This window comes from Candoia aspera, chromosome 2 (genome assembly GCF_035149785.1).
Source record: "Candoia aspera isolate rCanAsp1 chromosome 2, rCanAsp1.hap2, whole genome shotgun sequence".
NCBI classification, from domain to species: domain Eukaryota; kingdom Metazoa; phylum Chordata; class Lepidosauria; order Squamata; family Boidae; genus Candoia; species Candoia aspera.
The window spans coordinates 24,948,978-24,963,546 of record NC_086154.1 but is presented as its reverse complement, the minus strand read 5'-3'; the positions used below and the strand labels follow the sequence as shown (position 1 = coordinate 24,963,546).

The 14,569-nt window shown below is 37.0% G+C and overlaps 1 protein-coding gene across 4 annotated transcripts in view; it reads right to left on the bottom strand.

Annotated features, from left to right (window-relative positions):
• The window catches only part of ATXN7 (ataxin 7), a 132,004-nt gene that overhangs the window by 54,242 nt on the left and 63,193 nt on the right, over positions 1-14,569 (bottom strand). For 2 of the 4 annotated variants that reach the window (XM_063291528.1, XM_063291527.1), the window contains one exon: positions 11,213-11,242. The exons of the other annotated variants lie outside the window; for them this stretch is intronic. In XM_063291528.1, the coding sequence (XP_063147598.1) occupies positions 11,213-11,242 (30 nt within the window). The remainder of the gene's footprint in view (positions 1-11,212; positions 11,243-14,569) is intronic. 4 annotated transcript variants of the gene reach the window in all.

Sequence of the window (14,569 nt, the reverse complement as noted above, 5' to 3'; positions counted from 1 at the left end):
CGTTACCTTGACGTGGTGCTGGAGCTTGAGCACCTCAATGATGCCATGAGCTAAACTGTGAAGGGCTACCCAAGACGAGAAGGTCATGACAGAGAGGTCAGACTAAATGCGATCCCTGAGGAAGGTAATGGCAACCCACCTCAGTATTCTTGCCGTGAAAACTCAATGGATCAGTACAACCAGAGATATGTCGGTATGCCATGGGAAGATGAGACCCCCAGGTCGGAAGATGGTCAAAATGCTACTGGGGAGGAACAGAGGATGAGCTCAACTAGCCCCAGACGTGATGACGCAGCTAGCTCAAAGCCGAAAGGACGGCTAGCGGCCAACGGTGCTGGTGGTGAACGGCGAATCCAATGTTCTAAGGATCAACACGCCATTGGAACCTGGAATGTAAGATCTATGAGCCAGGGCAAATTGGATGTGGTTATTGGTGAGATGTCAAGATTAAAGATAGACATTTTGGGCGTCAGTGAACCGAAATGGACTGGAATGGGCCACTTCACATCAAATGACCACCAGATCTACTACTGTGGATGAGAGGACCACAGAAGAAATGGAGTAGCCTTCATAATTAATTGTAAAGTGGCTAACGCAGTGCTTGGATACAATCCAAAAAGGACAGAATGATCTCAATTCGAATTCAGGGCAAGCCATCTAACATCACAGTGATCCAAATATACGCCCCAACCACAGATGCTGAAGAAGCTGAAGTAGAGCAGTTCTATGAGGACCTGAAGCACCTACTGGACAACACGCCTAAAAGAGATGTTATTTTCATCACAGGAGACTGGAATGCTAAAGTGGGCAGTCAAATGACACCTGGAATTACAGGTAAGCATGGCCTGGGAGAACAAAATGAAGCAGGACATAGGCTGATAGAATTTTGCCAAGACAACTCACTCTGCATAACAAACACTCTCTTCCAACAACCTAAGAGACGGCTTTATACATGGACTTCACCAGATGGACAACACCGAAATCAGATTGACTACATCCTTTGCAGCCAAAGATGGCGGACATCTATACAGTCGGTAAAAACAAGGCCTGGAGCTGACTGTAGTTCAGATCACGAACTTCTTCTTGCACAATTTAGGATCAGACTAAAGAGATTAGGGAAGACCCACAGATCAGTTAGATATGAGCTCACTAATATTCCTAAGGAATATGCGGTGGAGGTGAAGAATCGATTTAAGGGACTAGATTTAGTAGATACGGTCCTGGAAGAACTCTGGACAGATGTTCGCAACATTGTTCAGGAGGCGGTGACAAAATACATCCCAAAGAAAGAGAACACCAAGAAGGCAAAATGGCTGTCCGCTGAGACACTAGAAGTAGCCCAAGAAAGAAGGAAAGCAAAAGGCAACAGTGATAGGGGGAGATATGCCCAATTAAATGCAAAATTCCAGAGGTTAGCCAGAAGAGATAAGGAATTATTTTTAAACAAGCAATGCGTGGAAGTGGAAGAAGACAATAGAATAGGAAGGACAAGAGACCTCTTCCAGAAAATTAGAAACATTGGAGGTAAATTCCAGGCAAAAATGGGTATGATCAAAAACAAAGATGGCAAGGACCTAACAGAAGAAGAAGAGATCAAGAAAAGGTGGCAAGAATATACAGAAGACCTGTATAGGAAGGATAACAATATTGGGGATAGCTTTGACAGTGTGGTCAGTGAGGTAGAGCCAGACATCCTGAAGAGTGAGGTTGAATGGGCCTTAAGAAGCGTTGCTAATAACAAGGCAGCAAGAGACGACGGCATCCCAGCTGAACTGTTCAAAATCTTGCAAGATGATGCTGTCAAAGTAATGCATGCTATATGCCAGCAAATTTGGAAAACACAAGAATGGCCATCAGATTGGAAAAAATCAACTTATATCCCGATACCAAAAAAGGGAAACACTAAAGAATGTTCAGACTATTGAACAGTGGCACTGATTTCACATGCCAGTAAGGTAATGCTCAAGATCCTGCAAGGTAGACTTCAGCAATTCATGGAGCGAGAATTGCCAGATGCACAAGCTGGGTTTAGAAAAGGCAGAGGAACTAGGGACCAAATTGCCAATATCCGTTGGATAATGGAAAAGGCCAGGGAGTTTCAGAAAAACATCTATTTCTGTTTTATTGACTATTCTAAAGCCTTTGACTGTGTGGACCATAACAAATTGTGGCAAGTTCTTAGCGGTATGGGGATACCAAGTCATCTTGTCTGCCTCCTGAAGAATCTGTATAACGACCAAGTAGCAACAGTAAGAACAGACCACGGAACAACGGACTGGTTTAAGATTGGGAAAGGAGTACGGCAGGGCTGTATACTCTCACCCTACCTATTCAACTTGTACGCAGAACACATCATGTGACATGCTGGGCTTGAGGAATCCAAGGCTGGAGTTAAAATCGCTGGAAGAAACATTAACAATCTCAGATATGCAGATGATACCACTTTGATGGCTGAAAGCAAAGAGGAACTGAGGAGCCTTATGATAAAGGTGAAAGAAGAAAGTGCAAAAGCTGGCTTGCAGCTAAACCTCAAAAAAACCAAGATTATGGCAACCAGCTTGATTGATAACTGGCAAATAGAGGGAGAAAATGTAGAAGCAGTGAAAGACTTTGTATTTCTAGGTGCGAAGATTACTGCAGATGCTGACTGCAGTCAGGAAATCAGAAGACGCTTAATCCTTGGGAGAAGAGCAATGACCAATCTCGATAAAATAGTTAAGAGCAGAGACATCACATTGACAACAAAGGTCCGCATAGTTAAAGCAATGGTGTTCCCAGTAGTAACATATGGCTGCGAGAGCTGGACCATAAGGAAGGCTGAGAGAAGGAAGATCGATGCTTTGGAACTGTGGTGTTGAGGGAAAATTCTGAGAGTGCCTTGGACTGCAAGAAGATCAAGCCAGTCCATCCTCCAGGAAATAAAGCCAGACTGCTCACTTGAGGGAATGATATTCAAGGCAAAACTGAAATACTTTGGCCACATAATGAGAAGACAGGGCACCCTGGAGAAGATGCTGATGCTAGGGAGAGTGGAAGGCAAAAGGAAGAGGGGCCGACCAAGGGCAAGATGAATAGATGATATTCTAGAGGTGACGGACTCGTCCCTGGGGGAGCTGGGGGTGTTGACGACCGACAGGAAGTTCTGGCGTGGGCTGGTCCATGAAGTCACGAAGTGTCGGAAGCGACTAAACAAATAAACAACAACAACCTCAAATGGGCTAACTTACACAATCCATTCAAAATCCAGGACCATGACTCCAGTGGAATTGAAATTTGGCAAATTTTATAAAACATTTTATGATATAAAATTATCATAAAACATTTTATGACATAATACAAAATCTCATAAAACATTTTCTGTGATCAACTCCTGATGTTTGACTGAGCTATACAGTTCAACATTGGCTACCTGCACGGCAGATACATCTCTGAATGTCTCCCTGAGTTTTTAAGAACTTTTCTGGTGAAGGCAGTACGTTAGAAGTTTTGCCACTGTTGAAGGCACTGAGGAATCTGGTAAGGAAATCTCTCTGAAAGAATGACTCAACAGGTCACAGGTTGTCTAGTGTATTCTTAGAAGTGGTTTTTGCTCTCCAGAATCTTTGGATCTCATAGACTTTTCAAAGGTGCATAAAAGTGACAGAATCTTTTGAGAAGACAGTTCACCTCCAAATGTCTTACAGTGAGTTATCTGTGCTATACTGCTGCAACTGAAGCATTATGGTCCTGAGGGGATATGGAGGGAGACTGCTGAGTGAAGGCTGCCACTATTCTCGACTCTACTCATCCACTGGCTGCTGTACCTCACTGATGGTAAGACCCAGGCTTCAGAGCAATCGTTTGACATGTTGACAGAAAGAGTAAGCAGTGAACTGGCCAAGTGTGCAGATGATACCAAACTCTTCAGGATGGTGAAAAGCAAAGGTGCTTGTGAAGAACTCCAGAAAGATATCTTTAAATTGGTGAATGATCAAGCAATGACAAATGAAGTCTAATTTAAGTATGTGTGGAACTGTGTATCTGTTAAGTATGTGTGAAGCAACCCCACCCTCTATCTCACATACAGTGATGTGGTGCCTGTAACTAACCAGGAAAAAATCTTAGAGACACATTGAGTAAGTCAATTAAGATGTTCATTCAGTATGATGCAGCTGTAATGAAGGCAAATTCTATGTTAGGGATATTTAGGAAGAGGACTGAAAATCTGCCAACGTTGTACAAATTCATGGTACAACTAGTTCTCATAACATTTTGAAAAAGGACATAAGAAACTTGGAAAAAATGCAAATGGAAACCAAAATCATCAGTTTTCCTTTGAATAGAAATTAGATTGTCTTGGAAAGCTTGGAAAAAAGCTAAGGTGAAACATGACTGAGGTATATAAAATTATGCACAGCAGGGGAGAATGTTGACAAGGAGAAGTCCCCCCTCCCCCACCACTTTCCGTATATTAGGACTACAGGCCATCAAACAAAAACGACTGGAAGAAGACCCAGAATAAGCTACAGAATACCAATTTTCTCACAATTCATAACTAATTGTGGAATTTGTTACCACAAGTCGTGATGGCCTTTAACTTTACTTATTTCTTTGTTTAACCATTTATATACCACCCAACTCTGGCAAAACCAGCCTACAGCAGTTAATAGGGGAAACCAATCAAGAACAATTAGCCATAAGAAATAAATGACATCTAAATACAAAGGCATTGTCATAAAACTAGAAGACAGACCATTTGTTGACAGCCACAGGCATTCATAGTGTGTTGAAAAAAATCAAGATAAAAAACTTGATTTTCACCTCACTGCTGCTTTTATCAACTTAAATCTCCCACATCATACAGTAGATACTGCCCATTTCAACTGACTTGCAAAGAACAGCAACACCATTCTTTCTTTGCGCTGATAATGATATCACCTGGATCCTACTAGTTTTCCTTGGAAAGTTCTAAACAGGCAACTGACAATTGGAAGGATAGACAAGAAACATGCAAGATTCTGAAATCACTTGACTTCCGGTGGGATATGGCAGACTGAGCAGCTGTGCCTGCGAGCTTCGTGGGCAGAGCTGGCATTGTGACAGTTTTTGGGGGGGCACAGGTTGGTTTCTCCTGTAGCCCAGAGCGTTTTTCCAGGCAAGGAAAACGCTGGGAATTGACCCATTTGTCTTCCAGATGGTGAGTTGCAGCCAAGAGATCATGGACAGCATGTGCGATCGACCGGCAAGACTTCACTGGGAGGCTGGGATTTCATCTTTTCCAAGCCACGCTGCAGCCCTTAAAGAGACAGTAAGTCCTGCCTTCCCATTTCTAAAACACCCAATTTATTTTTTTAAGTTATGTACCCTAAGAGAAGCTTTCTACAGTAAGAAGAAGCGGAATCTCTTGGTGCCTATCATTATTTCTGCATTATTTATTTATTTATTATTTATTTATTATTCAAATTTAATTACTGCCCATCTCCCCCAAAAGAGGGACTCTGGGCAGTTTACAATAAAATCAGTTCCATATATAAACATTAAAATCTCATAAAAACAGCGACATCACAATTATTATAAAATACAATAAATAAATATATTTTTTAATTTTTTTAAAGTTTTGGCTTGTTTCCCCATTTAAAGTGTAATAAGGATTGAGAATACGTAATTGCCTTCCTGTTACTATTTTTGGTACTGAATTTGAAGGATGGAATATTTTCCTACACGTTGGGTTTGCTGTTTTAAATCTTCAGTTTTCTGTTCATTTGCTTTGGGATTTGTTTGCTAGTATACTTTCTCTTGCCAATTTTAGACGAAGTTTTTTATTAACCATTAACTCCTTTCTGTGTGAGTTAAATAACTAGGGGGCACCATAATCTACTGTCTGGAACATGGAAAATTTCAAAGAAGACTTCACAGAGTTCTGTTGTGATCTTAAGCAGACTTTTAAAGAACTTCTTTCAGAGTGCTGTCAAGCTATTCTGCAGAGTGTTTGGTACACTGGAGAAGAGATTGTTGCTAAAGTGTGTCATCTGGCTGAAAATGTTATGAAGGATGATGAAGATTTTGGAAAAGATGGGGATTTTTCTGATAGTGAGATTAAAGTAATGCCAGGGGAAGATTATAGTTTGGTGCTGAGGGGGTTAAAGCAACAGTCTGAGTTTAAGTTTGTACAGGGAGTTGCCTTGCTGGGGAGATGTTATGACCATCTGAATCAGTGTTATGGGAAAGAAGAGAATATGTTTGGTGGGATTTTTTTCTTTGCTGAGAAGTCTGAGTTCTTGAGGGTGGCAGTGGGGCTGTTTGATTTCTGTAAAAAAAATGCCTTACATCTAATAGGGTGATATGTAAATGCCCTGGTATATTTCGAGGAGGGGTAAAAAGTTAAGAATGTGTAACTGGATTGATAATGAGGTTATTATGATTTCATTTTTTTAATGATTTGGACGAAGATTTATAGGACTTTTGATTCGTATGTTTTAAGAAGTATTGATAAGATATAATATTATTCTATTTTGGCTTTTAAACTTAATAGGGCTAAGACTGTTGTAGCATTATTAATTATAAAAGTAGGTAACTTACATGTTTTTATAATTTGATTTTTATTATAGTGGGCAGAAATATATAGAATAGTGGTAGGAAGGAAAGAATTAAATGGATGTTGGGGGGACGGAAGTTGATTTAGAAATACACATGCACACATACTTTTTTATATAAGGGGAAGGAACAATTTATTAGTGATTTGCATGTGTCAATGGAAGGATGTATAGAAATAATGTGATCTTGGTTTGATAAAGAGTAAGGGTTTGGCTATGGAAACTGCTGTATATTCTTGTTGGAAGTCACCATGTATGCAATCTTTAAAATTCTTTTCCTTTTTGTTCCACACTTTTTTAGTTTTTCTTTTTGTAGTTTTTTTGTTTTTCTGTAGTTTTTATCTTTGTTTTAAACTTAATAAAATTCTTATTAAAAAAAAGGAACATACAAGATTCTAAGGATTTCAGCTGGTCCCTGTAAGCAAATGGGAACATTAGAAACAGTTGCCTTAAGCTGCCTGTTTTCCTCTTTCCTGCATTTTTTCCTTTTCTTTCTATGCCATCTTTTTTAAGATTATAAACCTGAGAGTAAAAACTGAACACCTTTTGGCTAAAGCGTTCAGTATAAATGACTAAAATAAATGCCCAGATATTGGCTCTTCTGTTAATTCATGACTCTGTGCTGTACCTTTTGTGCCAAACTAAGGATACCCTCTTTCTTTTTCCATCTCCAAGCTATTCTAGGGGTGGAATTAAGACACCAACCAGTGTCCTCTAGCTCAAAATATGAAGACAGAATGGGGGAAGAGGAGTGCCAAAACCCCTAAGTCTTTTACCAGTTGAACACCCACATGGCCAGCCCCAGCTTATTTCTGCAAAGTCAAAGGGAAAGGTTTGGGTGTGCTTTGGTGCTGAAATGCAACGACCAAAATACCAGCTGAGCTTTACTACTCTGGATGAAAATATGAGACTACCAATCAAAAGTGGCTCCACCTACCCAGTGTTTTGGTGATACCCGTTTGATCTGCTCTGTACAGATTCCAGAACTATACATCTTATGAAGAGTATGAAGCTACTAGTTATCTCAAAAAGAGTCATCCTATTTCAAAATTCCATAATATTACTTCACTTAAGATTCTTGTCTGTTTCTCACATTGTAAGACTGAATTCTGTTAATACTATTTACAAAAGGGTCATCAGTGAAAACCATCTACTCTGATTATGTAGTACATGTGCTTCTTGTTTATCCTCACTACTCATTATCTATGGTTTCATGTATCCACAATTTAGAGAATAAATATTTTTATATGTATAAAAGTTTTTGCATAGCCACAGTCTTGACCTTTTTGGTTGTTTTTACACATGCACAAAATGGTGGATGAACCTTTGCACATGCATTAAGTACATCTTTCAAGGTTGGGATTAGGTGGACTGCACATATTTGATCCTCCTTGCTTAGTCATAGCAGATCTTACTACGTCAGCCTTGTTGCAAGGCTCCACACGGCTTCCTCAGGCATTTTGCCTTTTTCTTCAAAGCACCTTGCTCAGCTGGTGACAGAGGGAGTCATTATATGATATACACTAACTTCTTAGCTCTATGCAGCTGTCTCATGACCTCAGTGCAGAGGCCTCTGGATCATGCCACTAGATGGTATACCTGCCTCATGAAGGTACAGAGCACAGAAACCAGTGAGACTCATGACTGGGTTGACCCAGCAAGATCTACTATGACCAAAAGCGGAGGAGAGGGAAAGGAAGAAAATGGGGGTAGTACTTATGCTAGGAAGAAGACAAACAGAGGTTCCACATCTAAGAACCCAATTCCCATAGATTCACAATCTCATTATTTGGTTAAGTTGTCCACTAGAAGGGAACTACTGTGAATTATGAGAGCCAAGTGTAGTTTGGTTTTATAAAAACATCTGTTGTTAGACAACAGATGATTTGATCTTACTCTGATAAACTGAAACTGCTGAAGTGCAAACTGGAATTCATGCTTTAAACATTTCATAAGCATTTGTTTACATGTTTCCAGAACAATTTTTAAAATTTGCTCAGTTGATTAAAAGAAGCCTTCCAACAGCCAATATATCCAAATATACAATTGCTTTAAATATTTATAGAATATGCAAAGCAGATTTCATGAGCTGCTGGCAGAGCACAGCATATGTATATTACACATCAGATTTATTCATCACTTTTTTGAACACTCAAGGCAGAGAATATTACAAGAGTATACATATGTAAAAATTAAATACATACTAATTCAAAGTGATATAGAATGAACTGCATGAATAATAGTAATCACTATTAAAAATCAGAACGAATTGGAATTGGAACTACTAACAAAGAACTAACTGCTTTATTTAAAATATTTTATAATAAAATAAGTGAAAAAATAAATATTGGTTAGCTGAAGCATATACAATTGTAAGACAACTCTAAAATCAGAGGTTTTTTTCCTTCCAATAACTATCACCATTAAACCCCTATTTATTTATGCTTAAATTAAAAAAAAATCGGGCAAGTTCGAATTTCTCAGTGCCTTCTTGTATTTATTTTTTTAAAAAGTAATCAAAAGTAACTGCTACTGAGTGGTCGTGGTTTTAAATATTTACAGGTAAATCAAAATTTTAAAAGTTCTGTGTCTACTTTATATTTTTCCCTAAACAAAGATTTAAAATTATCTTTTGTGGTTGCAAAGACTGTGAAATATTATTACAATGAAATCTCAATTCACCAGATCTCGATACAACAGATTTCACATGGAACAGACGAATTTTCCACATCAATTAGCATCATTTGTGTAGTAACATTATATAAAGAATGTTAACTCACTAAACTATGTAAGTTGCATCATCTATGTACAGTAATGACCTCATTATGAAACTAGAATTAATTGACTCAAATGGTATGATATGATTACACAAATGATAGAAATTGACTCAAACGTTGTAATCTGTGACAGTTGTGTAATAAGATCATTAGTCAAATGACACAAATCACTATGGATGAGTACTCTCCAATTTGATGGACATTTATGATTCACACAGACGCTGTCTCCAGTTAGTTCATTAAAAAGAGGTCTTACCCTACTATGTGATAACATGGATGCGGCTTCTTACCACTGTCTTGCACTGTGTATTTAATGAATAGCGTTTTTAATATTTAATAGCCATGATTCAGTGATCATTTGCTAAATTACCTGGATGAGGGTATAGAGGGTATATTTATCAAATATACAGGTGATATAGAGACAAGAGTTTTAATAAATGTCATAGCAAGCAAGATTTAAAACCATCTGGAAAGGCTAGAACAATGGACTAAAACTAAACAGGATAAAATGAGACAGATTAATGTGAATCATGCACTTAGGTTTCAGAATTTTTGTAAAAAATAATAGACCCAAGTATAGGTTTGAAGAGGCCTGGTTTGGCAGCATTAAATATGCAGAGGATTTAGGAATCATATTCACTGGCTGAACATGAAGAAAGAATCTCCTGATAACCAAAGGAAAGCCTCTTTCCACAGATTCCTCCAAGTACCATATTGTAATCCTCAGTGAGTCTGTTTTGTGTGCCTCTCAAACTGTGAGGATATAGCATCAAATGGTAACATTTCCACACCAGCTCTATGATAAGGAACACCAAGTTTTTACTTTGCTATCTTTCTGACACTAGGCATAGATGCTTTCATTCTCCCATAACTTTTTAATAAATTAATATGCAAATATTCCAAATCTGTATGCTGCTACAGCTTTTTAAACTAATGCCTGCTGTTTAAGTTCTGTTTATATATATATATGTATATTTAATAAAACACTGATTAATTATATTGAATTAAATTAAACAATGCTCTTAGTGTGTTGTGAACCACACTGGGAAAATTTTTCTACAAAGAAATAAAATAAAAGTAATGCAGTTGCTAATAAAAAATGAACAAAAGCACAGGTTGTATTAAAAAAAATCACATCACAAGAAATAATTATTGAGCTCTATTTTGATAGATTAAGCTACATTTGGAGCAGTACTAGCAACATTTAAAAGGGACACTGACTACTAGAATATGTAAAAATGAGAAATAGGTAGTGGGAAATTTGGAAACCATGTCCTATGATAAATGACTGAGAGATGTGAATGTGTTTAGGCTTGAAAACAGGGTTGTCACACTGATGGGATCCTGCTCTGAATAGGGAATTTTGATTGCATAACCTGGGTTCATAAATGTTTACACATGGATTTTGAAAATAATTAAAGTTTTCTTTCCAAGGTAGTGTTCAACTAAGTTGGGGAAAGCTTGTACGAAGACAGATGTCTGTATTGCTCCTTACCTGTGTGATCAAACATTAAGAAATGCAGTAAAAATCTACTTATGAGATTTACTGAACCAGATAAAATGGTGGATTTAGCTAAACTTCCTAGATACTTAAGTCTATAATCCTATCTATACATACCCAGAAGCAAGCCCAAGTAAACTCAACTAAACTTTATTTGTAAATACATTCATCAGATTGCAAACCAGAAAGAACAGCAGTAGCAAAATAATAGGAAAAGAGACAATGAAAATAAAGGAAAAAAAAGCTGCAGCAAGGGTTTTATATAAGAACATTCCGCCATACTATTCCAAGTATAATTATTATTGTTATTATATAATTGCCTATGAATGTACATTTTATGGATGCAGTTGAAAGATGCTCACCCTCACTCCTCTGGCATGTATATTGAATTCCTTTTTTTGTGATGGAGGGAGGAAGTAGAACGAGAGAAAGAGAAAGAGAGAGAGAGAAAAGAAGATGATGAATTAAGAATTAAATTTTCACTAAATTTCACTAAAGTTAAATGCATCTGTTAAGAGTATTCTGGTTTAAAACAATAAAGATTTCTATGTCACTTTAAGGTCTAATATATTCCTTATGACATAAGCTTTCATGGACTAGGGTCCATTTTATTATTCATGAGGATACTTATTCATCAGATTGAAGGGGTGGGGAGAACTGTTAAGTGGGGAAGTCTGACAGAAGTACAAAGGTAAAACAGCAAAATCAGTTAAATTATTTTTATTTATGATTATAAAAATGAGTTGAAATGGGTATTTATTTTCCATCTCATGGAGAAAGCTATTGCCCAGTATTTATTTATTCTACTTTTACACCAATTCACAATGGTTTACTAAACAATTGAGGAAAACATCCATGGTAGTTAATGTAGCATAAAAGCAACCAATAATTAATCAAAGGAACAGCACAGAGATAAATTATATAATACTGATAATGAAAAATAAAACAAAGAACATAACAAAAAATAATATCAACAAATGAATCAATATAAGTAATGCAATTAATCATGGTAGGAACTGTTCAATACAAAACTCTTTGGAAAAGGTTTATCTTCAGTTAGTATCTGGAACTTTAGAAGGGATGGAACAAGCCTTAATTCTAAGAAGAGAAAATTCCACAATACCAAAGCAGCAGCTGAGAAAACGTACCTATCTACCATTTCTCTTACTTCACAAAATGAGATAGGACCAAAACCTTCACCTGGGAAGAAAGTGATGGACACACTAATTCAAGTAGGAGAGGTCAGTCTTGCCATCAAATTTAGCACTCTGAATTGCATCCAGAAACCTATCAATTATAAGGACCTAAAACACAGAGTGTAATAGGCTCTTAGTAGGTAGCACCTGCCAGTAACTGGGCTGCTATATTTCACACTAATTGCAGTTTCCAGGTGGTCTTCAAAGACAGCCCCATGTAGAATGTATTACAGTGTTCCAGCTGAGATGAGGGCATGAGACACTCTTGTGTGATCCTTGTGTTCCAAGTAGGAATGCAACTGGCACACCAATTAACGCTGGCCAAAGGCCCCCTTGGCCACCACCTCTACCTGCTAATCAGAACTAGAGTCTCTGCTCTCTCAGGGGCAGAGTTTTTTCCTATTCAGTCCTCTATAGCTTCCAGACACCAGAACAAGACTTCCATAGCCCAGCTTCCCCATCTTTTCATCCTGGACTAAATCTTTCAGGAGATTTTCGTAGCTGTTGTTGGTCATTATGCATGACTAATTTCCAACAAGTAATTTATAGGTATTTACAATTAATTAATGAAAAAAGCCACTAAGAAACAATTGATGACAACAAAATGAAGCAGAACATTTAAGCAAGCTTGGTTAGAGTATTTTAGAGACGTAAAAAATCTCAAAATACCAAAACCAAATGATGTAGCTATTTTCACCATCAGTTAGTCCTGAACCACATTTTCTTTTTTCTTTGGTCAACTCTACATACATGGAACAAGAGGAAAATTTAAAGAGTTTTCTGGAGATCATGTTTCTGATTAAACTCCTTTTAAATACAAATACATTGGGGGTGGGAGGGAAACCTGGAATAAAAGAGTTCAACACAATTACTTTTGTTGTCATAAGAATGCTTTCTACGGAGCCCATCCTCTAAGTCAGTCAATTAAACCTAAGCATCAGCTGTATCTAGATAGTCTATGCCCAATATTTCAGTGTGTGTTACAGATTTCAAGCTCCATATCTCCCAGTATCATTGATATCCTTGACACTGTAAGAAAGTCTGAGGACTTCTTGAGATACCAGTCTAATAAGTAGTTCTCTTCCTCTAAGCAAATAGCTACCAGTCATCTGCCTTAATTTTCAAATATGCTAGAATTTCTTCTCTTTCTGGGAGATTTTTTATATATATCTTTATGATCCTTTATCATCTATAGCTACAGAGCCTGTCACCGTCTTCCTATTTTGAATTACCACACAGTCCCAGTTAAAAACTGATGCCCTTTATCTGAGTTTCTCTATGTCTACACAAGTATATTTTCTAAATTAATTAAACCATTTATAACTCATTCAGTAGCTGCAGCATTACTATGTAGTTTCAGTTTGAAGAAGACATCTAATTTTCAATACTGTTAAAAGTGTACTTTTTTTTTTTTAGCTTACAGATGTAATTTATTTTAGAAGGCTAAATCTTATAACAACCTGTATATGTTATGCAGTTTTGATCTATATTATTTGCAAACACACTTGTCTTGCACTTAAAGCTTATGCAAAAGGTTGTATTAGTTACACTATTTAAAGTAATAATTTAATTCATGTCTGCATAACTAGTAGTACAGCCTACAGTGCAGTCAAACCAGTTTGGCTGGCTCTTTCAGACTTTGTTCCATAAAGCAGTATTTCACATACCTCATACTTCCAAGTTCATACAGCATTAGTTCCATGAAACTGTTCACTTTAGGCAGCAGAAGTCTTATGAACCTTATCATAAACCCTCTACATTCTCCCATGGAATTGTGTTAAACCTAAAGTTGCTATCATTACTCTATGTCAGGTAATAAAGTTTATTCCAGTAGCTCATAACAGATTAAACAAAACTTCATTTATGGAGTGCTCTTTGTAGAAAGGCTGACTTGGAGTCAATATCATGGTTCTTTCAGCACCAGGAGAACATGTTTTTTTTTCTTTACAATTGAGAGTTTTCTGATCTTTGCTCTGTTAAACCCCTGTTTTATGATTTGCCTTAGTTTTATTATGTTGATTCTATTTTGTGCTGTTTTAATCATCACTGTTTGCTTTTCATGATTTCATATTTAAGTTTTAATTTATCTATATTTGACCCATTGTACTTAGTTTATTAGATTGTTTAACAGTAGTATAAAGTAGTATAAAGACAGACACCTTTATAGAAATACATGGATTGTTCAAGAAGCTCTTGCTTCCAAGTGTTTCAGTGAAGACTCAGCTACAGCTCTAAGAATCCCATTTAATTCCCCACCAGAAGTTTACCTTTATTTTCATTTATGAATAGGATATGAAACTGAATGGGAAAGGAGGGGTAATTTATCTGTTCTATATATAATCTAGTACTACTATCAGAGGTAATCAAAAGTTGACCCTAAGTTTAGTAAAGATGTACAAGTTCTAAATTTACAATGAAAAAAAAAATCCAGAAACAAATTTAAACAAAGTTAATGTTTTTCATTGTGTATGAGAGTAGGTACAGATGTGTACATACACCATACTTAACTGAAAGAGCATCAGA